The sequence below is a fragment of the Nanorana parkeri genome, unplaced genomic scaffold (genome assembly GCF_000935625.1).
Source record: "Nanorana parkeri isolate BGI_ZX_2015 unplaced genomic scaffold, ASM93562v1 scaffold909, whole genome shotgun sequence".
In the NCBI taxonomy this organism is placed as follows: Eukaryota; Metazoa; Chordata; class Amphibia; order Anura; family Dicroglossidae; genus Nanorana; species Nanorana parkeri.
The window spans coordinates 105788-132467 of NW_017307177.1; the positions used below are offsets into that span (position 1 = coordinate 105788).

The window sequence follows — 26680 nt, forward strand, 5'->3', positions numbered from 1 at the left end:
ACAGAGAGAAAAGGATTTTACGGTGAGTACCAAAATCCTATCTTTTTTTTTTTTTAAGAAAAAAAAATGCATCTGTTCCAAAATATTGCAGTGTGTTAAATAGGTTGCCTTATAGTGTGTGTCTGTGTGTAGAGAAAAAGAAAGACTTAGGGAACCGATATGCAGAGTGGATACAACTCGCTCTAGGACATCACAATGAACTACCCCACACTATGCCTGCCTGCTTTGTATGTTTCATTTATAAAAGGCAGAGCGCGATGTGAAGCCGGTGGTGCCCTTCAGATTGTTCTAAATATGACACTGCAGGTAACACTCCAGGATTGAAGGCCTATTTTATTACCTTTTTTTTTTTTTCCTTTACAAAAGCCACCTGGTATGGCTGTGGTCATTGTTCTTTATAAATCAGACCATAAGTTAAAAGAGAACTATGGGGTAAGTGTTTTTCCCCATAGTTCTCTTAAGAAGTCACGGGAGAACATATAATAACCTCCTCCAGTGACCCAAAGCTCAGTATATATCACAAGCTACAGCTCGCGGTATACGGAGACCGCTGCAGTCGGGACAGATCCAGACAATGCTGTCGAGATCCACTCAACTGTGTGAATGAGAGCTGGCTCTGCCTATCACCTGTGCCCGACCCCCCCAGTCAGCGCTGGAGGATCTGAGAGGGGGAATCCCTGCGGGGAGCAGTGACTGACAGTCACTGCTCTCTACAGGGAGATGATTGAGAAGTGAGCGAGTGACGGTATGTGTTCGCTCGCATCCCGATCTATTGAGCCGACCTGTGAATGTTTCATTGTCACACGTTGGCTCGAACCATGAGGATGAGCGATTTTCACTCACTTCCATAGTTCTCCTTGAATCTTTTTCTGATTTTATTACAAGTTTACTTGCCTATTGTGCACTTTTTTTTGCCATAGTATGAAAGTTTAACTAATGTCAATTGGTATATGTTCACCGTACAAGTCTACCTGATGAAAGTTGGAAAGCCCAATAGTAGCTGATATTTTCATGCATAAGAAATCCCACCGCACATTCTCCCTTATGTCTGAAAAACCTGGCATTACGTCTAATTACTGTCATTACTACTTCAGAAGTGTGCAGGAAAACCTGGCACAAGGGGGTAGCAGATTATCCTTTCCCTCCAGACTCATTAGATAAATGAAGTGCATTCAGGCACAAAACGGTTTTAATTTGGCAAAAGTTGGCTAATTACTTGTACAGTATGGAACCCTGGGGACTAAACTTAAAGATTTCCCTATCTGTTTATGACCTGGAAGGAGTTGGCCTGTAATTCCCCAGCTATTCGGAGCTAAAGACCCCAGTATGACTTGGCAGCTGAAGCCACATGGTGCAAGCTAGGAGGTGTAGTCTGCAGCAGCTGTCGTGCTACAAGTTGTCTTCTCTTAATTTTATATTTTGCACATCTAAACTATTAAGGTGTCAGACTTATTCTATATAATGTTAATATTTTACTTGCCAGGCCCTTTCCTAAAGGAGATGAGCGAAAGAAGGCTTGTCTGAGTGCACTGTCTGAAGTGAAAGTCCAGCCAGGTAAGGTTTGGGTCTATTGTGTTGATGATGTCTGATTATGTACCATAAAGTAATGTGACTTGACAAAGGACAACAAAGAAAAAAAATGATTCTAGCCTTCTGTAAACATTTCAGCCAGACTGCTAATGGAAAACTAGCTAGGTGCATTCTGGGGCCATAAGGGCCCAGAATGCACCTAGCTAGCATAAGGGCATTCCGTGTTGTTGATGCTTCTATTTCCATGAATGTGGTACTCATACATGAGTTTTATAGTCTATTTTATTTTTTACATGTGTCTTTTTCACATTAGCTTGAGTCCAGCACCTTGAAATACAGTGGATTTGATCTTCTTTAGCATTTATTGAAGGACATCTAACTTATAGGCTGTTGGGTTATACTGCATGTACAGAAGGATTTGGACTCTGGGAAAAAAACAAACCGTGTTGGTGTGATATAACCCCTCATACTCCCAGCATTCCTTCGTTGTTTTGTTAGTGTTCAGGAGGATGAACACCTTTTCTCTGTTCTGCTGAGAAAAATCTAATATTTTTTGCTAGCTTTTTAAAAAAACAAGATTCCCTTTTACAAGCTACTACAGCCGGTCTATATATGCAGCTATCTGGATCAGCATTTCCTCAGCACTAGCTCTGGAGGCAGTACCCAGACCCCACATGGCTGGGAGATTGCTAGGCTATCCATGAATCCGATTTTTGGGCTCTGAATTGTGGTGTTTTGCAGACCTGAGTGTACTGTGTTACCTGCAAAGTGCTTTAAAGGACCTGAGCTGTGGCACAGCCCAGGTCTGACACCCCTTGCGAGTAGGTCATGTGGACCAGGCATTGGGTGCTACCTCCTTACTAGGCAGTTTGGGTTCCCTTTGTAATCCCTGATTTCAGTCAGTGTTCCACTGAAGGAGCTATCGTAGGGTGACTAAGCGCTGACTACTGAGTGGAAGGTTGCACGTATGCGGGCTGCACTTTTTCTCGTCATTAAACGTTAAGTATCTTCCCACTGCTGCTCCTGACGTCAAGTGGCATGTGGATCTATCCTGGGTGGTCTCTGCTGCCCACCTTTAGTGCCTGTCGCCTCCATCCGCCTAAACCACTTCTGCTACCAGCGGTTAGTTCCTGAGTCTTCAAGGCCTTGTACCCTGAGCTATGTTGCCCCTGCCTTACAGTGCATGTTGGATCCTAGACACATGGGTAACAGTCCTGCAGTAATGGGTGGCTCCAGTTCAAAATCCAAATCCACTAATGGTTCTGGTACTGCCTGCAGTGCACACACTGAAGAGCCTGACAATGACAGCCTTGTATTTTGCCCTTTACTTTAATCTTTGCCATCTTCGGAGTCTTCCCAAGCTCTGGGAGGCATATCCCAATAAAATGTAACTGCAGTTATGCAAGATTTTATGGGCCAAATTGCAACCCTCATTGCTGACTCTGACTACAGAGTACATAAGCATACTTCCATCCTTCCCCCCTGCAGAATTCCTATAAGATCTGCCTACTGCATTAGCAGGATCTAAACCTTCGGCCACCAAGACTCTGCCTAACACAGAGTACCTTATGTTCTTAACGGATGTTATTACACCTAAGGAGTCACAGACTCTGCCATTTGTCGAAGAATTAACAGACATTCTTGGCTCCTAGTGGTCAGCACCACTTTAACGCTTGAGGATTAGCCTGCAGCTTCTACCTGTGCTGTCTCCAATCTAGGCCCTAGGGTTGTCCAGACCTTTCCAGTGCACCTGCTATTTTCATTTGCTGTTTTTGGAGACTGGAAGAACACTGGTGGGCTGTTCACTCCTGTGAAAGGGCTGGCAGCCCTCTACCTTTTGAGGAAAAATTTAGTGAAATTTGTGAAAAATTGGAATGCACGGGCTGTGGATCCACCAGTATACCAGCTTAGCAAAACATGGAGAATCCCTGTAGAGGATGCACCTGTGCTTAAAGGACCACATGGCAAGCAATTGAAGGCCCTTTCTTAAACCTTGTTCCCCTTGGCAGGCCCTGCCTTGCAGCTTAGTTAACTGGGCTAAGGACATGAGAAAGGATCTGTTCAGGATGATCCTTTACCAACAGAGCATTTAGAGCTCATGCTCTAAATGCTCCCAGTGGAAGGTTGCGCTCTGCGTTATATGAATAAAATGTAAAATGCAGATGTAGTGCATAGTAATGAGATAATCTGTATAGAGTGGATACCACTCTCATCTTTAATAAGGGCCAATTGTCTTTGCACTGCCCTATTGAATAAGCTTATCAGTATTCAAAACTGCTGCTAGCTGCATGCATTACTGATTCCATTATATTTATACTTATTTCTTGGTGCCCATGGCAAACGTCAGTGATCCTTTTTAAAGCCAATCTATATATTTTTTTTTGGACAGGGTGGAGTAAAGACATGGAATCTTTGTCAGGTTTTATTGCAATCAGTGTCTGCATTGAAGAGATTTCCTCTCTCCATATTGCCCATACAAGGAACGGGTGGAATAGTTGTCCCTGAGGCGGGAAGACTAAGACCATTTTTGTAATGTTGTCAGATGTTCTAACCCTTCAACACTCTACTAAAATTTGTTGTTTTTTTTGTTTTTGTTTTTTAATCACTTCGTAACTTCCAGTGAGGGGTTATCTTCCCAATAGAGATGCAGACATCAATAAAAACTGAACAAAGGCTCTTACCCCTCCATACTCTACAGAAAATACAATAAAGTTTTAGCATTTTACTATAGTCAGACGAAAAATGTTTGATGACTGTCTGGGTCTTACTTTCTTTGATGCACTTATTAAAAGGTTCCTCACATTTTTGTGCTACATGATTTTTATTTGCTTCTATTTGTAGGATGTTACCTGCCTAGTAATCCAGAGGCGATCGTCTTGGACATTGACTACAAATCTGGAACTCCCATGCAGAGGTGATATAATCTTTCATCCCAACTATTTTTCTTTTTTCACAAAACTATTATTATTGAAGGTGAAAATGTTGGGGCTTCCGTCCTCAGCCATTCATAATTACTTGGTCAGTCACTAACCTAAAAACCAAGTACATGACACTGGTTGCATGCTTGTTCTAGACTAGCCACTTGCTGCATAACGAAACAAGGATAAGGGTGACTATGCACAAGAACAAAAATAATCATTAGAAAGTCTGAATTTTATATTAATATACCGTATTTGCCGGCGTATAAGACGGCTGAGCGTATAAGACGACCCCCCACTTTTTGTGTAAAAATATAGGTTTTGGGCGATACCCGTCGTATAAGACGAGTATAGCCCAAAACTATGTTTAAATGCACTTACTAACCTCCTTGGCGGTATTCCCGAGTGTGGCTCGGGGTTAACACTTATGGTACTGAAAATTAACCCCGAGCCACACTCGGGAATACCGCCAAGGAGGTTAGTAAGTGCATTTAAACATAGTTTTGGGCTATACTCGTCTTATACGACGGGTATCGCCCAAAACCTATATTTTTACACAAAAAGTGGGGGGTCGTCTTATACGCCGGGTATACTTCGGTATACTGTATGTAGCTTCGGCTACATACAGTATACCGAAGTATACCCGGCGTATAAGACGGCTGAGCGTATAAGACGACCCCCGATTTTCGGGCGATTTTTTTGGGTCTCAAACCCCGTCTTATACGCCGGCAAATACGGTATATGCAATGAATTCTTCCTGGCTTATCTGCACTTTCATAGACACTAGAGCACAAATGTCAGGCTCCTTGTTGTTAAAATAAAGGGTTGATGAGAGAGCTAAAGCCAAATCATCCACAAGGCAAGCTAGGTAAGAGCCTTGTGTCTGATGGGTGTTCAGAGGGACCAACTACATCCTTCATTCCACGACAATAAACCAGAAGGATAGCCCAGTTGGGCAAAAAGGAGGATGCACTTGTGAGCAGTTGATGTCTGATAAGCTACGCCAAGCCAGTAAAGAAAAGCGGATGTGGTATCTTCTCTATGCCCATTGCAGTCCTCATAAATGTCAATAGAAGGGATGGGGGGGGGTGGGGAGGGGTACTACCTTGCCCCTACTTATCGCTCCCTTAATTCATCTCTAGTAAGTGCCATGTTATGTTTTCTGAATACAGCTGCCTTAATTGAATATTACATAAGGTCATGCCACTGAAACGTTTAGCCTGCGCTACCTGCTATGAATGACATTGTAATACTTCTGTTTAGTGGCATAGTTTATTCTACGCCAATATTGGGACCACATTAGTGTGCATAAGAGCATTTTGTACATGTGTCACGCTAATTGCATGTTGTCTTGTATGCATAATATATTTTCAGTTTAGTTTTCATGGAACAGGGTAAAGTAGAAGGAAGAAGTAGATCAACCTTATGGTATGGGTGTATAACTTTTACATGATGGGGCCCAATATCAAAACCACTACAAGGTCTTATAGAGATTTATATCAGGGAAGTAAGCACAAGAGGGGCGCCTTTCCTGGTGCAGATCAATTTTATTTCAGTAAACATGAGTAAAAAAACGAATAATACTCACAAACATGAGTGTTACACAGCCATGGGATAAGAGCTGACAAGCAGTAGGATGTCCACTAGGCGATACCAGTGTGTAGTGACGTTAACGCGTTTCCGGGGCACGCCCCCTTCGCTGATGGAGGGAGGCGTGCCCTGGAAAAGCGTTAACGTCTCTACACACTGGTATCGCCTAGTGGACATCCTACTGCTTGTCAGCTCTTATCCCATGGCTGTGTAACACTCATGTTTGTGAGTATTATTCGTTTTTTTACTCATGTTTACTGAAATAAAATTGATCTGCACCAGGAAAGGCGCCCCTCTTGTGCTTACTTCCTAGATTCTCAGCTTTCCCGGCTTCTTTGGGGCAGCATCCTGCAGTATGCCTAAGAGGATTTCCCACTAAGGATGGACAGTCCGTGGCGCTTCACTGTTTTTACTTTGTTAGAGATTTATATCAGTCTATTCAATAATTAACACTGTAGCTTAATTATCGTGTTAATAGAAATGTTTCAGAGGTTGGTGAGCTATATACATCCATGTTATCCTTCCATATGTGTGTTTGTCATTATTGCCTGAGCAAGTTATGCTATTATGCAGACAGGGAGTTTGCTTCCTTGTCCTATCGCAGTCACATTCATTCATATGAATATATGTCATTTATATGCTTGAATAATAGGTTGGATCAAAAATCTATTTATAATTAACACCCAGGAGATTATCCCTTCAGCATTGTTGAATTACAATTTACCATTTCTAGTTTTGTCAAATACAAATGACCAGATTTGGATGGTTTTCTTGCGCAGCAGCACAAAATGTATACAAAGCAACCCTGTCTTTATGAGGAAGCCAATAAAATGTGTGAGCTGCCATTATCAATGCAAGAGGCATTCATTGTTTTAATTGTGAAGCAAGGCAAAGACCCAAAAAGCAATCGAAGCTTCTAACAGCACTGCTTGTTCTTGTTAAAATCCTATACAAAGATGGCCTGTATAGGGTATTTTTAGTGAGCTGGTATTTTGTGGTATTATTGCACTGTTTACTGTCTTTGTATCAAATGTAGAGCTCTTTAGATTTCTGATAGATCAGCCTCTACAATGACTCTTATTAACTTTTAATTAACTGTTGAATCGAATTAGCCCCAAGGGAGTGCATTGTTTTTGAGTCTGGCTGACAGAACTAACATGGCTGCCCCATGTAGAATTACAAATTATGCTTAGAAACAAGGTCTTTAAAACATTAACACATATTGATAAGATTACTTTCCCCTCCAGATAATCTCTTTTAAAAGTATATCTAAAATAGCATTGAATTGATTACACTATAGATTATTGTGTCCTCCCCTTAAAAAAACAATTACTCTTGACCTGTATTTGCAGTGCTGCAAAAGCTCCATATCTGGCAAAGTTCAAGGTGAAGAGATGTGGAGTAAGTGAGCTGGAGAAAGAAGGTAGGTGCCAGTTACAACAGCTACCTGTGTAGATCTCATACACTTCTACTCATGCATAATTCACCCTCTTTCTCTCTCTCTCCCAGGCCTTCGCTGCCGCTCTGACTCCATTGATGAAAGCGAAGAGGAAGGTGGTGATAAAAAGATTTGCTGGCAGGCGGCCATATTTAAAGTTGGCGATGACTGCAGACAAGTGAGTACAAAAGATTAGCTGCATAGGGGTATTGCTAGTGTCGTAATAGACCTAGGGGCAGCCCGGTGGTGCACAGACTTTCCTTTGGAATAACTAAAGGCAATGGCACTTGTGCAGGGGAAGTGATATGGGCAGACTTGAGCCAATTATAGCAGCGCTAATACAGCGCTATTGATTTATAAATATGCAATTATGTGAAAACCTGTCTTCTCAATCAAACAAATTCACATTAGAACAATCCATATGTTGAAGAAATTAAACTATATAGCAGGAGATAATATGCAATGTAAATATAGTCTTTCTCCACTGTGTGTGTAAAGTGCTGTTCTGTGTAAATCTTCACAAATTGTGCCAAAACCAAAGTGCTCTTCACCTCCTCTATGTAAAAGACGCACTCACCAGTTGTGTAGGGCCCCTTAAAATTAAGAAGGTCTTAAGAGCTTGATGAAAAGATTGGTATTTGATAAAAGGACACTTCCCAGTACATAGGATCCTTTAGGAAGTAGTGGTGGGCAGATCCTTCCTAAAAACACCTCCAGAAGCCCAACAATAAGAGACAAGGAAAGAGGGATTTGTACATCACATAAAATGTCTTCAATACATTAAAAACACATACAAACATTTCACTCACATCTGTGTGTGCTATATCCTGCACCAAGGAATGTACACATAGCCTTGTGGAGGTAAAGATACACCACCAGTTGCTTCTGACTCTCTTGTCCAGGTAGCCCCACCCTTCACAGACGTGTCGGCGTCGCACATAATTTGTCCCGCCCAACACATTTTGCCGGTCCGGACGTCCTAAGGAACAATTTTGCTTTATCGGCTTATATACCGTATTACCTTTCCTGGATACTTCTTCCCTGTCTCATCAACATGCTAATGAATAAAGTAAAAACTTTTCTATAACATACCTTATTTCAGACCCAATGATGTCATCCCTATGTCTCTGTCGCAAGCAAACCATGGGTAGTGGGAGGGGGTAGCAGAGTGCTTTAAATAACTTCTGAAAACATCACAGCACCTTGTCTCAGTTCCTCTCTCAGGAGCCATCAGCCCTGATGCTCTTGAGGGGAGTTGTGCTCCTTGGGAGGAGGATGGGTGAATGTCAGTCTGGAAGAGTGGGTGTTCCTAGGTAGAGTGCATTAGCATGCAGACTGCCTGAGCGCTGACGGGAGGGACAGAAGGGTAGGGGGCGGGCACAGCTAGCTCTGGCTCTAGAGTGGCAGAGCCAGCTGTCAATCAGGCAGTGGGGTGGATCCCAAAAATATTGTCAGGATCTTTCCTGGCCACAGCACACATCTGCACTGTCAGGTTTGGCCATAGTTCTTTTTTAAATTCCAAAAAACAGGCAAACTGCTAAGGTAGCTGTAGTCAGTTGTTACAGCAACAGCAAATATATGTCATTTGTAACTGGAAAGTAACTTTTATTAGCGTCACTGACTGTGAGCAATAGCTGTAGACCAATCCGCTCTTTGCCAGAGCAGGTAGGCCAACCAGAAACATGAGCTCGGATATCTCACAGTAGAGTCCCTCAGAGGTTCGAGACATTGCTAAGTGATTTAAATTTCCAGCATCTGCCAAAAATTGAAAAGGTTTTGGTTAGCCTAACCCTTTAACCCCCTTAAGTGCCCAAATGACTGCTCATGTACACTATACGTGAGCAGCTATTCAGAGCTCCTGAATGCCGGTAACTGTTTAGATCATTAGGCAACCATTTAATGAAGGAGTTGAGCAGTTTCAGACACCAGATCACTTTCAGTGATCAGGTGTCTGATGGTGAAAGGAGTGTGGTGTGAACCACACTTCCTATCACCGTTAGGCAGAAGGTACACTTCGGTATTAGCAAATTCCGGTGTGTACCGGCATTTTGCTGAACACTTCAGCATAAAAGCATTCAGCAAAAGCCAAAAGCTGCCCGTTTCAGGCTTCAGATCTTTGTGGCAACCAGCCACAACAATCAGTAGTCTTTAGTGACATCTGAACAGGGTCACTAAGGTTATTTATTGGCTGTCCCTTAGTTTGAGGCAGCCTAATAATAACCACAAATGAATTAAAATTATCAAGCAGTCATAGTGACATACATATGTGATGTAAATATATAGCCCTATATGTCCTCTAAAAAACAATATATAATATCTGGTTGCACTTCATAAGAAAGTATATTACTGTCGTGGAAGAATTACCCAGCAAAAATGTAAAAAGTGCTTCAGTTATGAAGGAACAGAAACTGAAGGGGTTAATAAGGTTAATGGTTTTTAAAATGTCTGCCTTACCTTGCATATCAAAAAGCTGTACTCCCCAACTGTGTACTGTCCTCATCTTAACCAAATCAAAATAACAATTTCTGAGACATAATTTGTGAATAGAGCTATAATAGACATACAGATTGATCAGTGGATGTTTTATATGATGATCTGGTAACTTGTTCCTCCTATCACAGGACATGCTGGCTCTGCAGATCATAGATTTATTCAAGAACATTTTCCAACTCGTTGGACTTGACCTCTTTGTCTTTCCATATAGAGTGGTGGCGACCGCTCCTGGGGTGAGTAGATGATGATCCAGGTTGGATCGGTTTAGTAGATAAATATATAGCATGTTTTTTAAGAGAGGAACAAAAGCCATTTTTTTGTAAATCTATATCCGAGACGTGTTAAAGGTGTTCTAAAAGCTGTGAGTAAAACTTTGTATTTGTATCATTTTCTGCATGAATGGTTCCCAAAATGTGATATGGTCTTCATGTAATTCATAATAAACAGTAACTGTTTTATTTGCCAAATACACAACATTTTACATTGCCATAACTTTAGGCTGGGCTCACACCTGGGCGTTTTTCAGCACTGATCGAAGCGCTGAAAAAACGCTCAGCAAGTGAAATCCCATGAATCCCTATGGGCATGGTTCCCACCTGGGCATATTTCAGCCCGTGGAAACGCGCTGAAAAACTCCCTACGCCCAAACAAGTACAGGAGCTTCTTTGGGGTGTATTTCAGCGCGTATCCATTGGTATTCCCGAGTGTGGCTCGGGGTTAACAAAGCGGTAACTCCGAGCCACACTCGGGAATACAGCGTAGGACTTACCTTGTCCGCGATCCCCGCTGTGCGCTGTGTCCTCCTGCTGCTGCCGACTTCCGCGTCGCAGGGGGCGGAACCGGCGGGAACTTTGAAAGTTTAAAAAACGACAAAAAAGATAGAGAAAAGAAAGGGGAAAAAAAATCATACCGCCAGGGAGGTATAAAAACGCGCGTCGAACACGTGTTTCACTGAACGAAAAAACATGCTAAAAAACGCGCCTATGGTACGCCCAGGTGTGAACTCAGCCTTAGTGAAGAAATCCTTATAATATTTCCTTAAGTGTATGACGCTGGCCACCGATGCTCACCCAGACTGTAGGTGGGGCATTGCAGGACTTATGATTTCAGTGCACCAGCAAAACTGATCTGTAGGAGGAGATACTTGTCCTAGGGTCAGCTTCTACAGGCAGATACCACATGGGACATAGTGAATCTGTTCTATTGGCTTGTATATGTTAAAGTAAACCTTTTGGGTATTTTGAATACGCAGTAAATGTACTTTTACCTGTAGCTATTGGCATTGTGAAGAAATTCATCTTGAAATCTCTCAACGGATGTAATGAAAGCTTAACTCTTTTTTTCTATTTCAGTAGAATCTTGGCAGGTCCAGCCCTTTTAATGTTAATATCATGCAGGTGTTTCTAAGCTGTTAGAAATCCACTGTAATAGACTATGGAGGTCTTTGTTGTGATCTGTGAGAATGAATCACTTTACAGTGCATGCAGCTAGAGATGTCAGGGATGGCTTGTTGTAAAGCTTTTTTTTACAGCTTGTTGAGCATAAAGTAAATATAGTAAACTCCCCATTATCCAGCATTCAAGCAACCAGAACTCTTAAGGAACCAGAAAAAAAAATCAAGGACATATGTCCACAATTTTCTTTTCCAGTTGCTTTATAGACATGTGCAGACTAAATAATTCTATTGAAATTCTCTGATGACTTCTTGCTGCAGCCGACAGCTAGATTCCCCAGCTGACAGGTGAATGTAAACAACGGGCAGCAGGCGTGTGCAATAGCCATCCTGCTATTGGCTATGGCAATTTTTAAATCGCCAATAGCAGAATCTAGCCTGCAGATGAATGGGGGGGGGAGGGGGTTGTTGCTTGAGAGTTAATAGTAACTCTCAAGCAACCAGAAACTACAGTTATTCGGCATCTACCCATGGGTACCTGATAACTGGGAGTTTACTGTAGTTTAACCTCCCTGGCGGTATTCCCGAGTCTGGCTCGGGGTGAATTTTCAATGCTAGGAGCGGTAACCCCGAGCCAGACTCGGGGCTGCACAGAAAAGTGACACTCACCTTGTCCCTGCGATCCCGCGGCGTCCTCTGCTGTACGCGGCTCGAAAATTAAACTAAAAGCCGGCATCTGACTTTTAGTTTCGTTTTCGAGCGTCACAGCCGGCGGGAAATTCAAAAGTGAAAAGTTGTAATGTACACAGAATACACACAATACAATGTAATCTGCTATGATTACACTTATGTATCAAACTATTTCACTTCAATTTTGTCCCGAGAGCTTTGTCCAGTGCCCTGCCTGACACTTTTTCACATTTTTAAGAAATTATAATATGATAAATAATTATAAAAAATTATACTAAAATAATTTAAAAAATGGTCCAGTAAATGGGAATTCTGATTATAATTATTTATAATTTATTATATTATAATTTTTTAATTTCGTGTTTCAAACTTTATCATACCCGTGATGTCTACTGGACTCTTGTTTGGACAGATTTATTGAGTGAGTTATTCCTAGGATTTACTAAGAACTACAGGCCTACAATGTAAAACAACATATTTGCTTGAAAAATAATGTACCGCTTTTGGTACCTAAAATCCTGAATAATCATACCGCCAGGGAGGTTAATGTCCATGGTCTGGACATGTGTACTTTGAAGTAGACAATTTGAAGAATGCTAGCAGTGTTGACATCTGGTGAAATAAAATAATACAAATGGCACTCTGACATTGAGTAGGGTTTGATGGTGATGTACCTACACATGTTGTGAAAAACTGTTGTCAAAAAAAAACCTGTCTCCATCAAATTCAACTCTACAAATCCTGCCGTTTTGGCCAGTATGAGAAAAAACCCCGTAGGCAACCGCTTACCTAGTTTATGTTAAGTAGTTAGTGGAATCTGCTTTATTTTCAGTAATCTCAACCAACTTTTGATCACAGCTAATTCTTGTGTACAGAAATGTTTTCGGGGTCTTTCTAAAATACAGAATTCTGTGTGAGCCACTCCAACAAGAGCTAATCCTGTGTTTTTGGATGGCGGTCATGTTACATGACAAAGCCTTTGGGTTTTAGGGCAATAGGTCCTGACATTTACTTGTAGCATTTCCTATACAGCTTAAATTGTATGGCTCCTCAATGATTGCAAGCTGTTCATGTTGCTCAGTAAAGTAGCCCCAATGAATGGTACTCCCACAACCATTGCCTTAACGTTAGGAGGAGATTTTGATGTTTAGTGTTTGATTACTCCAGAAGAAAATATGTACATCAACAGCAGCCTTTGTTTATCTATCCAGATAACATTGTTCAAGTTTTGTTGTGGAGCATCCATGTGGTTAGCAAACATGAATTTCAGCAGTGTAAATATAATGAAAGTCACAACTTTTTGTTGTATTGCAGTGTGGGGTTATCGAGTGCATTCCAGACTGCACCTCAAGGGATCAGCTGGGCCGTCAGACAGATTTTGGCATGTATGATTACTTCACTCGCCAGTACGGGGATGAGTCTACCCTCGCATTTCAGAAGGTACAGTTTCTACATCATCTTGTTATTTTAATTGTGCTGGGTTAAAGATTGCAATACATTCATTTCTAAATCTTCTCCCATGACGTTTTCTTTGTCCTAAAAGTCACAAGGGACTATGCTTTTAATTCATGCGTACATATTTCATCTAATTGCACTGGTGACTACTTCATTTCTTCTTATTAAGAGTTTATACTCCTGTACAGACATGCTGAACTGTGTATGTGGCTTGTTAGTGATATGTGGCTACTCCTGCTTGCACTAGTTTCCATCTGACTAATAGAAATATCTGTTGTAAACATAGCCAAGTCATTAGATAGAAGCTGCTGTAACGACCACAGATATATATGACTTGTTGACCAAATGAGGATTATTAGGGAAAGTTCTAGATACCCTTCATTTTGGAGCTTATGTAGAATAAGTAGAAACGAAAGTAACTGAAATCCTTGTCATACTGCCACCCAGGGGCTCCTCACCATTCATACTGCCACCCATGGGCCCCTCATCTATATTATACTGCCACCCATGGGCTCCTCACTTGTCATACTGCCACCCCTGGGCCCCTCATCTATATTATACTGCCACCCATGGGCTCCTCACCTGTCATGCTGCCACCCCTGGGCCCCTCATCTATATCATACTGCCACCCATGGGCTCCTCACCTGTCATACTGCCACCCCTGGGCCCCTCATCTATATCATACTGTTACCCATAGGCTCCTCACCTGTCATACTGTCACCCCTGGGCCCATCACCTGTCATACTGCCACCCCTGGGCCCCTCATTTATATCATACTGCCACCCATGTGCTCCTCACCTGTCATACTGCCACCCGTGGGCCCCTCACCTGTGTTATATTCATATCTAAAGGGGATTATGTACATGTGAAATTGATGCAGCAGCTAAGGTTACTTGTACAGAAGTAATGCCCTGGAACCCACTAGAAAGCTACCTGTGTGTAATTTACATGTCTCAAATTTGTGTGCTTTCTCTGGGTGCTGAGGTATCCACCATGCACTAAAATTAAAAATTTGCTCCTTATATTAGCACAACAATGTAGCAATCTGTAACATAGATTTAATGTTTGTTCTCTTTTTCACAGGCCCGATATAATTTCATCAGGAGCATGGCAGCCTACAGCCTCCTGCTCTTCCTGTTGCAAATTAAAGACAGACACAATGGCAACATCATGCTGGATAAGAAGGGTCATATCATTCATATCGGTTAGTTCTTGTTAGATTTATATTTCCTTCATTCAGCTGTATGTGTGTCCCCACTGTCTCTTGATAATTAGAGCTACATTGGATTTGTTTAGTAGTTCACTTGCTGTGAGAAGTACTCAATGGCTAAAGGGATAAAATATGTATGATTGCACAATGCTCCAGTTTTGGGCAGCTATATAGCTCTATTGTGTGTGCCTGTCCTGGCTTACCCCTGTAACCCTGTATATATTTTTTCCTTTTCTTTTCTTGTGGTTTAAGGCATATCCCCATCGCTAATAAACATCTACACATTGGCACAAAAAACACTTCTACATGCTTCTTTTTGACTGCCTTAAAGTGTATGTCAAAGCAAACAAACTCTGCAGTACAAGTACATTTCCCCATATTTGATCTATTTAAAGGAGAACTATGAGGTGAGTGCTTTTTCAGTTTTAGCCGACCTGTGACAATGAGACTGTCACAGGTCGGCTCAGTAGATTGGGAGGTGAGCGAACACTTACCGGCGTTCGCTCACCTCTCGATCCTGTCACGGCTCTCTGCCGTGACAGGGGAGGGGCTGGATTCCCCCCTCTCCGATCCGCCAGCGCTGACTGCGGGTACAGCTGGCTCTGCCTCTAGCTGGGCGGATCCAGACATAATTGTCGGTATCCGCTTCAGCTGCGGCGTCTCAGTATACAGCGAGCTACAGCTTGCGGTATACTGAGCCTAGGGTGACGGGAGGACGCTAGTTTGTGTCCTCCCGTTACCCTAAGGAGAACTATGGGGAAAAGCCTTAACCCCATAGTTCTCCTTTAAGAACCCTCCAAGCAAATGCCAGTAAAACACACTTCAGTGCGTGGAAAGTGCTCGCAGATGCACCATAATGGGCTGCAGCACCTGCACAGATACAGCCTCGAACTGCACTGGGACTGCATGGAGTTTTAAATGTTAAGAATGGGTCCTCCATATGCTGCCCGCTGTTGAGTTGCTACTTCTTCTACCTGCAGATTTTGGATTTATGTTTGAGAGCTCTCCAGGAGGAAATCTTGGATGGGAACCTGATATAAAGCTGACTGATGAGATGGTGATGATCATGGGGGGCAAAATGGAAGCTACACCTTTTAAGTGGTTTATGGAGATGTGTGTGCGTGGCTACCTGGCTGTACGGTGAGGACTATTTTCCTTTTTTTTCTTATTGGTCAGAACCTTTCAATCTGATTTATATGAATCAGTAAACCAAACAGAGGCAGAAAAAGGGAAAAATCTCTACACATTATCCTAATCAGTCCTAACAATGCTAGAGCATGCTGGATACTGCACTTACTGCACTTACTACACATTATCTGTCTCTGCACCCAGACAGCTGATGTTACAAAAACAAAAATTTCCCAGCACACTTACCAGCCACCCTGTAAAAAAAAAAAAGAACAAATTACATTGTCTAACAATTGGGGTTAAAAGTTGCACAACTTTTTGCAAAATATGTGAAAGCCACACTGCCCTGTCAAGGCCCCTCTGTGTAGTGTGGTCCTAACTTTAATCTGTGAGAGTCTCCATCTTGGAACACATGTAGCAAAGGATGAATTGGGTGCAGGTTCGCCAGGAGGCAGCCCATTCTTCCTTAAGGGCAGCTGTCGGCTCCCCACATCATACCCCTGAATATTTCTATTAACCATATTTGCAGTTCCTAAACATTTTATAACTACTAAGGCTTTTTGACACCAAAACAAAACCCCTTTGTGTAAGTGAAGACTGTGCACCCCTCAGCAAGGTAGTTTGATGTGCTGCCATTCAGTCCCTCGTCTTCAATTATACTTCACAAAGGCCAAAGCCCAGCTTTATCCTATTAGTTTATCCCGTATAACACAAAGATCTCTTCCCCCCCCCCCTATCCTTCCAATTAGCAGTAACTGTTTAACTTTGGAATTCCAGAAGAGATGTTTTAGAATGACTAATTCATACTCTGTGTTGCAGGCCATACATGGATGCGGTAGTATCACTGGTCACCCTCATGTTGGATACAGGACTACCCTGCTTTCGTGGACAGACCATCAAGTTGCTAAAGTGAGTTTCTGGTTGCATTCTAATTTTCAGTAAACAGGAGGTCTCTCTGTTAGACTCTTAGTCACATCTCCCTTTATGTTTTAAATCTAGGCACAGGTTCAGTGCCAACATGACAGAGAGAGAAGCAGCTAATTTCATCCTGAAGATTATCCAGAACTGCTTCCTGAGCAACAGGTTTGAAATCTCTCTTTTACCATCCCTGAAAACGCTCAAGTCTCTTGGCTATAATGATTGTTACATTCAGCAGTGAAGGGATGGAAAGGACAATTATGGCAGATAACACTATGATAGCTTAAGCTGGCCATACAGGGTGCGAATTTCAGCCGGTTCTTGATGAACCATCTGAAATTAACACAGTGGGTGGCCCTGTCGGCACCCTGTCAGAAAATCGAAGGAGCCAGATAAAACAAATCTTTGGGCGCACAGTAACGGCAGCCAATCGGCACATTCGCTGCTGTCAGAATACAAAGGACTAAGCAAGATATGTTTTTCCATTCATGCTATTTAGTGTGTGTAGGGGTGGATGGAGGGATATAACAGTGTATGGCCAGCTTTATTTATAGACGTCTAATGATGTTTTGTGATGTCCCTGTTGTAAGTAATGATGGTTTCCTTAGTTTACATAGCTCAGGTACATAACAGTTGATCAGTTTATCGTGAGCTAAACCTCATTCTGTTATCTCTGTATTGGTAATGCCACTTAGAATTGATATGAACCCTGTTGTGAGGTGCTGATGGTACCTGTCAGAGTGTAATGGTCCCTGGTCTTCTATTAGGATGTTACTTTACTGAACTTAATCTCATTACAGGTTAGTCTTAAGCCTCCACCTCTTACATTTTTTAACTTGAATAAAATATTTAGTTTTCTGATGTCATCTATGAGAAGAATGTAGGAGAATGTGACAGTTTGAAAATTACTGCTATACAATCTTGCCTAGCTGCTTAGGGGTCTATTTATAAACAATTTGTGAATCTCTGTGTGAATGGAGGCAGAAACAAAGGTTCTGAGTATGTATTTTCTTGTCTGGTTGAATGTAATCAAATTTACTATTCAGAAAGTACTGCGTTATGCCCACTAGATGGAGCTAGTGTCTATTATATATGTGCTATGCTCCACATCTCCACCTAGTGGCCATAATTTTGTTATTTTTGACCTTAAGGCCCTGTTCACATGATTTTCTGGTCTGGATCAGGTGCGGATCTGCAGACGCGGAGCTACTCATGCAGTGCGTTTTTGATGCGTTTTCGGTCCGGATGCTGACATATTTTTTTTTTTTCTCAAGCCATGGGGCTGTCAGTATGCAGATTCAGCCTCTGAGGTCACTTCTGCCCTCTTGTAACATCAACTTCCCTTTTGTGTATGTAAAGCTGGTGATCAGACATGTATCACATGTTTGCAGGCATGTTGATGGTGCTGGCTACAGCAATCTGCAGAGAACGAGCTCGCAGGAGACATCGCTATTGGGTACACCCGATCTTGATGCTCCGGGACTCCAAGTGTCAGTTCTGGAGTTTATATGAGGATTTGCGAGCTCACCCGGATAAATTTTTTTCCTTTACTCGTATGTCCATGGAAAGGTAATGGGCATGTGCAAAATGTTTCCAGTTCATGTCTTTACCTCTACCCCAACCTGTCTGTCTATCTTTTTTGCTTAGCTGCATTGCGTTCCGTTTTTGCCGCGTTCGTGCGTTTCCTGACCGGACAAAATGTAACATGCAGTATTCTTTCTGTCGTAACCTGAACGGACTGCGCACGTAAGAACTGTAGCCCATAAAACACATAGGGATTCATTGGGATGCATTTTTAGTGCAGGAGCATACGGATCAGGTCAGCACAGAAAACGGACGTCGTGTGAACAGGCCCTAAAAGAAAATATACTGAGAACGTTCGTTTTTGTCACCATTCACACAGAACACATCTTCACAAAGATTCGCAGGGCGCATAGCCTTTTTGAATTGCTTATGAATAGACCCCATAATGTTTTTATTTTCTATATGACAGTATCTTTATTTTTTAATCCTACAGGAGCAAAACGTATGATATGATCCAGTACTACCAGAATGACATCCCGTACTAAGATCTTATTGATCTAGTGCACCTTTGCCGTGTTCGTAGTCAACAGTAGTCTCCAGTGTCTCTGGTCACACCCTAAATACACGGTATCAGCAGATAGTGTGAAGTGTAGAGACAGCGAGACCTGGGAGGTGAGAGTGTCCGAATGCTTCACTTGTGACAAGCTGTCTATTTCTGGCACTGGTTCTTTAAATTCCTTCCATGCAATATACAATTGACAATGAAAGATTTGAATTAAGTAGTTCTGCATCGCAGACTGAAGTGCAATATAGTTTATTGCTGGGTTTTTGTAAAAGTGCATAAACAATATTTTATTTATGTTGTAAATCATCATTGTTCTCATCCTTCCCAATGAAAACCAATGTTGAGCAGCACTATGATTGGCCACAAGGACATTCTCACTCAGGACTTGAGCACCTACTGGTGTGGTTCTGTTGGCCACAAGTAACATGAACGGTTGGTAAGGAATCCACTTCACACAGGGCAGATGAAGAAAGCTAATTCCTCTTGTGTGTGTAAAAACTTTTGCAAATGTGTATTTAATCTGTAAACTGTAATTAAACTGTTACATATTATCTTTGTCTTTTCTCTAAATGGGGTGGGGCTTGGTGATTTTGTAATTACAAAATATTTCATATGAATATTTAGCATTTTGAAATCAATCCGGCAGGTGGAGCTCTAGACTCATTTTCACATGTTTGCCAGACAAATATTAAAGATGAAATCTGAGCTAAAGAAATATTTTCAAGAGCCTTGTGTATTCTTACTAGAATCTTGGCTACCTTTTGTGTAATTCTTCCAGATATCAGCAGTGATCCTGCACGAAACAACTCCTACAGGCTTCCTGTAAAAAAGACCCATCACTGCTGTTCGCTCTACTTGTGCAGGGTGACTGGTCTTGTATCCGCCTCTCCTGTAGTTTTATGCAGGCAGCCTGTAGTGGGTGGGGCCTGCTGTTTACCTCCCATGACTGTTCTCATACTGTGCAGCACAGTGATGGTGTGACTGCTACTTTTATATCCAGGGTTGCAGAGGCATGTAGTGCACACAAATCAGATTCATATTCTTCTCTGGCTAATGACAAATAGTTTTAGTTAAAATAAATATTGTTTTTGTACTCTGAGTTTAGCTTTATATGGAAACCCAATGATAAATTTTCATGTAAACTTTAACTTGCTATTGTGTAATTTTTTTAATTCTGTAATTGAAATAACTTTTCTTTACATAATACCTGGTGACCCTACCATGAAGATCTTTGTTTGGGCTTCTATAGGGTGACTGTGCTTTGTGCCTACCTCCCGATTGTGCGTTGTCACCCCGTCACAGGGGCTTCTGTTGGAGATTACCAGTGGACGTTTTAACACAAATTACACCTACATTGTCTACTGTTGTCACTGTCAGGAAACTCTCTCTTAGAAATGCCATACAGTCATCACTGGGGCAAGTTTATAGGGGCAGAACCGGTGGCTGTAAAGAGGCTGCAAGAGATCAGCAGGACTTGCAATGCAATAAAGGATGAAAAAAGGTGAAAACAAGTATTTTCTTACATGCGCAATGCATTCATTTAGGGTTTACATCCACTGTAATGTTCTTTGCTGAAAGAACGCCTGATTACAGAGCTCAGTAATTCAAACCAAAATTCACACACACTCAGGTGAAAGAAGAATGAATCACTCCTCTCTCCCACCTCCATGCCTGCTGTGTTCACATGGGCTCTGCCAAATTCCAATGAGCGAGAGTCTGAAGGGAAAGAGCTCATGGTGTTTTTATTTTAAGAAGGCTAGATCTCTGGGTTCAGTTTTTGAGTCACTGACCCAGAACAAGCATACAGATTAGAAAGTCAGACTGAACTCTTAATCTACATACTTCTTCTTTCCGGATATTTCTCTGACATTGAAAGGCAGGCAACTGGTATTTTTAGGAGAGAGTGGCAATGGCAGCCTCTGTATTCTTTCAGTACAGATTTAAGACCTGCTTTTAAAACATTGTTGTTTTCAGAAGTGCATACTTTGATTTGGATAATCTTAAAATATAACCACGCATTTAGAAAAGCTACATCCATTTCTGTGGGAAAATAATGTGGAGGCATTGTGATACCTTTGCCAGAAAAGCCTGTGTGACTGGAAGAAAACTCAAGCACCATGATCCAATGTAAGTTTCCAGTGCTTTACTTTGTATAATCTGCCATGTTACATGACATTTATGTAGGTGTAGGCACAGGGAAAGTTCTAATAGGGGACGCTTAGGGGAGTATGTGATTATTGTATCTCTCTGTCATTCACCAGGGGGACAAGTCATTCCTTCTCTTATTATAGGAGGTTGGACATAAAGGAATCTGGTCTCCCTTATAGGATATGTCCCTTTGGCACACACTATAAGCTCTAGTCTTATACGGGCTACAAGCACATCAGTTCTATGTTGAATCTTCTTATCAATTTATTATTCAAATCTGATATAAAAGAAACATCCCAAGTAAATGAATTCTAAATGATATAAATAAAACTTGTATGAATTTTATTGGAGAAGCTGAATTTCATGTAATGAATGCTACAGGCCGTTTGCAGTACCTAACCTTCTCACTAGATGTCCACGGTGGACTGTGTTTTCAGCCGTTCATTATCCAGCAAATTGATGTACACCTTGTCCTTGGTGAGGAACAGAAAATGATTATATAAAGTATATACCAGGGATGATGTGGTTTTTGTTTTCCTGATATATATTTGTTGAAGAATATTAGCGGCTTGTTTACATGAGATGTTTCCACAATGAAACAAATATTTCATCTTGTCAATTTGATATGGATTTAATCCTCATGTTCTCATTATCCAGTCTCCAGCACTTTGAACCTGACTCTCACACACTCCTCCTCCCGCCTGTATCTGTCAATGCAATGCACCTCTGTGACCAATAGAGGAGTGCATATTGCCAGGGTTGGATCTGTGTGCAGTCAACATTTTTTTTTTAATAGACACTGGAAGACTTAAAATGTCTGTCAATTTTTATATCAGCCAATGAGCCTGAAATTTCACCTCACTTCCCTGTCCCTATGACAGTCATCACTGGGACTGGAAGGCACGAGCAGTAAAAACACCCTGATAGAGTTCATTACCTTGCCCCATTGCACTGAAAAGGGTTGTTTTTTTTGTTTACAGTCCGGGTCCTCAGTGGAGATGCTTCTGATCACTTCCTGTCCTGGCAGTAAATAAAATAGGAAATCTCCCCAACTGGGTCACAGAGCAAAGTAATAAACGGACAGGAGTTGAATCATTATCCTTCCTTTTGGCTAATGTTGGTACATGTTGGTACATGTAGGTACTTCAGTCTGGCCACTAGACAATCAGAAGTAGGAAGGGAGGGTAAGAGAGGAAGACGCATTGTTGAACGAGGAAATAGATGTCACCTGCCTGGTATGCAACGTTCCATTAATCCTAAAACTGGCCAACTGCTGACATAAAATAGCATATATGTAAAGCTGTTTCACTTTAAAGTAACTCTATCATTAACTCAACGTGTGAATAATAGATCTCCCTGCAAATACATCTCCTGCTGTCCGCACTACCAAATGCTGCTTTAAAGAAGAGAAATCCTGACCTGAAGTCCCTTCAGAAGCCAACACTTCTAGTAGTGTCAATCCCTCACTGCACTTCCTCTTGTTGACCCCTACATTACTACTGTGACATGGAGCGTGTCAGGAGGAACCACTGAAAACAAAGAGGAGGGGGGTGTAGACAGAGGAGATTGACACTCCTTTTGAGGGCAACCTGGAAGGTCAGCTTATCACAGCCCCTTGGAGAGGTACGAGCAGTGATAAAAACAGGAGAAGCTTAAACCTTGCCTAATATATAGATATCTATCTATATATATATCTATATAGATATACAGGTGAAACTCGAATAATTAGAATATCGTGCAAAAGTAATTGCAGTAAGTGCTGCAAAAGGGGCCCAAACCAAGTACTGAGTGCATGTGTCTGTATTCGTACGCAGATAGGATGGATCCTGTCTGCGTCTGAGCATGGACACCCGCATGGATGTGCAGTTCAGGTGCGCGTACGGCCGTGTACTCCCATAGAGAAGAACAGTCTGTGTACAATCACACGCAGCACCTGTCCTTCCTGGGAACGGCCATGCACGCTGCACGGATCTGTACGGGCTGGCTCTTAGCTGTGTGAATGAGGCCTTACTAAGAGGGAGGCTTGATAGGTAGTGGGGTCAAGTTCTCCTTTTACAGCAAGAGACCATATTTGCATATAATAAGTTCCAATGACAATGCATTAGCAGTTTCAAAGTCATAAATGACTGTTTGAACACTGTAAGCACAATGGACTAAATTACTGTACAGCTCAGTGGTATTCAACTTGCAAATTCTGGGCAAGGAAAACAAAGGAGTCCATGCATTTTAGGGCTGCAGCTAACGATTACTTTCAAAATCGATTAGTTAGCCGATTATTAGGTTCGATTAATCGGATTAAAAAAAATAAATTAAAAAAGGCTCTAGTGGTGGGAGTACTAGGTTTTGTATTGAGATTGTAGTCCATCACAGGAGCAAGCTTGGAGCAGTGGAAGTAGAAAAAACTGTAGTGTGCAATATAGTACATTATACAGCGGTGCAATGCAGAATATCAGCAGCTATAGAGGAATACAACAAAGCGCAGCACTAGTAGAATATACTATAATACTATACTATTATACTATATACTATAATGTACTAGAGAGGACTACAAATCTCAGCAATAGTACATTATAGTATAATGTACTATTGCTGGGATTTGTTGTATTCCTCTATAGCTGGTGGTATTCTACATTGTGCCGCTGTATAATGTACTATTGCTTGGATTTGTAGTCCTCTGTAGCTGGTGTTATTCTGCATTGCGCTGTATAATTTATTATTGCTGGGATTTGTAGTCCTCTATAGCTGGTGGTATTCTGCATTGCGCTGTATAATTTATTATTGCTGGGATTTGTAGTCCTCTATAGCTGGTGGTATTCTGCATTGTGCCGCTGTATAATTTATTATTGCTGGGATTTTAGTCCTCTGTAGCTGGTGGTATTCTGCATTGTGCTGTATAATGTATTATTGCTGGGATTTGTTGTATTCCTCTATAGCTGGGGTTTTTCTTCATTGCGATGTATAATTTATTATTGCTGGGATTTGTAGTCCTCTATAGCTGGTGGTATTCTGCATTGCGCTGTATAATCATTACACAGTGCACCGCAGAATACCAGCAGCTATAGAGGAATACAACAAATGCCAGCAATAGTACATTATACATACAATATATAATGCTGGGATTTTTATTCCTCTATAGCTGATTGTGCTGTATAATATATAGCACAATGTACCATCAGCTATAACAAGCAGGCCAACTAATCGAAAGTCAACTAATCGATGATGGAAAACGTCGATTAGTTGTTGCAGCTCTAATGCATTTAAACACTATAATCAGTGTAAGCCCTCCTTAACATCTTTTCTTGACTTGTTTTGTAACCGTAGTGTCTTCCATATATTGTAAAGTGCTGCACAAACTGTGGGCGCTATATACATCCTGTATAATAATAAAATACTGTATATAAAATGTTAATAGGTATTGCAATTCAAATGACTGAACACTAGATGTCCCTATCTGGTTAACAAAACACTGCAATCCTTTTTGACATGAAGCCGTTTACAGGTATTTCCCTTGGTGGAGTTCAATGTGGTATTCAAGTAAATAATAATTGAATTATTTCCGTGTACTTTAGCTTGCGGTATTCTCAGTGTTTACATTAAACTACTAGACAACCACTTCATTTGCTTTTGTATATAATCCAGCTATGGAGTCTATATCCAAAACAACCATGTAGATGCTTACTGCCTACATCCTCATAGCAATCAAAATGTATTTGCACCTGTTCACTACGAAATGTAGAGTCTGCATTCTGTAATATAAACTGGCACCGGCTATAGTTACATTTGAACAGAGTGACCTATTACATATACTGTAAGTCGGGTGGACAAATTAATATGGAATGGAGGACCCAGTCTGTCCAATCCAGGAGCCAGCTCCATCGACAGCTAAAGATACCCTCAAAAGTTAGGCCCCAGCTGTCATTTTTAAGGAGCATTGACTACCTGGCTCCTGTGATTGTCCAGCACTGATTCAAGTAATTTGTTTGTGACAATTTAGTGATATTTGAATGATAAAAATACAGTACTATCTTTCTTTCTTCAGGCATCATCCAGGGCAGTGGCATCACAAGGGGGGTGCGGCCCGCACCCGGGTGACACCATTGGAGGCGTGACACCAAAATGACTCGGCCATTTTGGTGTCATCCCCCTCTGAAAAGTCGGGCGCTCGGTCATGGACCTAGTGACTGTTGTTGTCAGGACAGAAAATAATAGGACATGCAAAATTTTACAGTGGACACCAGAAGAAGTTGTTTGTGAAAATCCTCCAATGGGGACACCTGTTCCAGTGACAACTGTCTAAAAGTGATTTCCTCTCGCTGTCGTCTTCCAAGACAGCCCATGAGAGAGTATAACTCTGCCTCCAAACAGGAAACACGTCACGTAAAAATAAAAATACCACTATCCCTACCAGTTATTGTGTTTCCTCTGTCCAGGGGACATTACCATATTGGAGCTCTTATGGATCTGTACCTAGGTGCAGGGAATGGTGAACTTACTGATCCCAGTACCTCTCCTAAGGCTGCTACACAACGGGGTAAGTCCCGGCTCCACTTCCCTCCCAGTGCTTGGTGAAATACAGTGCTTGGTGAAATACAGTACTGGGAGTTGCGTCTCTTCTTTGGTGTGACCGCTGATAGGACATTTCACCAGAAACCACTCCAAAATTTTCATTTGAAGGTATGGAACCGAGCGCAAAATACCTTAGACAGAAAAGTACTTCTTCCAATCAAGATAAAACAAAATCTGTGGTGGTGGAGGTTCCAGAACCAGCTGTTGCAGGGACTTCTGTGGTCTTCTCCTGTGTCCAAGAAGCTTACAACAGATGCCAGCGCCTGGGGATGGGGTGCGCATCTAAAAGATTATTTTGTTCAAGGTCAGTTTACGAAAAAAGTAGGCCAGGGATTCATTGGAGAGTATTGAAAGCAGTACTAAATGCCCTTTTGTTTCCGGACCTACTGAAGAGCCATCATCTTCACATTCTGTCAGACAATATAACGACAGTGGCATACATAGACAGGGAGGCACCAGGATTCCCTCACTACAAGTCCAAGCGAAGGACATTTTTCTGTGGGCAGAAAAGAATCTAGCCTTAATCTCAGCAACTTATCTCAGGGGTTCCCTGAATAGTATTGCAGACTTTCTAAATTGCCAAAGAGTACTACAAGAGGAATGGAGCTTGAATCAAGATGTCTACAACCTTCTAATACAGACGTGGGGAAAACCAGAGATAGATTTGTTTGCTTCAGAAATAAACACCAAAGTAGCAAATGTATTTTCTCTGAGGCTGGGTTCACACCTGGGCGTTTTTCAGCGCTGATCGAAGCACTGAAAAACGCTCAAGAAGTGAAATCCAATCAATCCCTATGGGCATGGTTCCCACCTGGGCGTATCGCGCTGAAAAACACCCTACGCGCGAAAAAGTACTTGAACTTCTTTTTTGCGCGTAGGGGCCGATTGCAGCGCGTATCCATTGGTATTCCGAGTGTGGCTCAGGGTTAACAAGGCGGTAACACCGAGCCACACTCGGGAATATAGGGTAGGTCTTACCTTGTCCGCGATCCCCGCTGGCGTCTTCCGTCCTATGCGAGCATCCACGTCGCAGGGGGGCAGAACAGGCGGGAAGTATGAAAGTGAAAAAAAATCATATCGCTAGGAAGGTATAAAAACGAGCGTCAAACGCGCG

At 41.9% G+C, this 26680-nt stretch overlaps 1 protein-coding gene across 1 annotated transcript in view; it reads left to right on the top strand.

Moving 5' to 3' along the window:
* Window positions 1–19118, top strand: part of PI4KA (phosphatidylinositol 4-kinase alpha) — a 106100-nt gene extending 86982 nt beyond the window's left edge. Inside the window, 11 exon segments of the mRNA XM_018566031.1 lie at window positions 1484–1554; window positions 4372–4444; window positions 7391–7461; window positions 7548–7654; window positions 10098–10202; window positions 13367–13492; window positions 14591–14711; window positions 15698–15857; window positions 16665–16754; window positions 16845–16928; window positions 18781–19118. Coding sequence (XP_018421533.1) covers window positions 1484–1554; window positions 4372–4444; window positions 7391–7461; window positions 7548–7654; window positions 10098–10202; window positions 13367–13492; window positions 14591–14711; window positions 15698–15857; window positions 16665–16754; window positions 16845–16928; window positions 18781–18832 — 1060 coding nt within the window. The 3' untranslated portion in view covers window positions 18833–19118.
* The last annotated feature ends 7562 nt before the right edge of the window (window positions 19119–26680 follow it).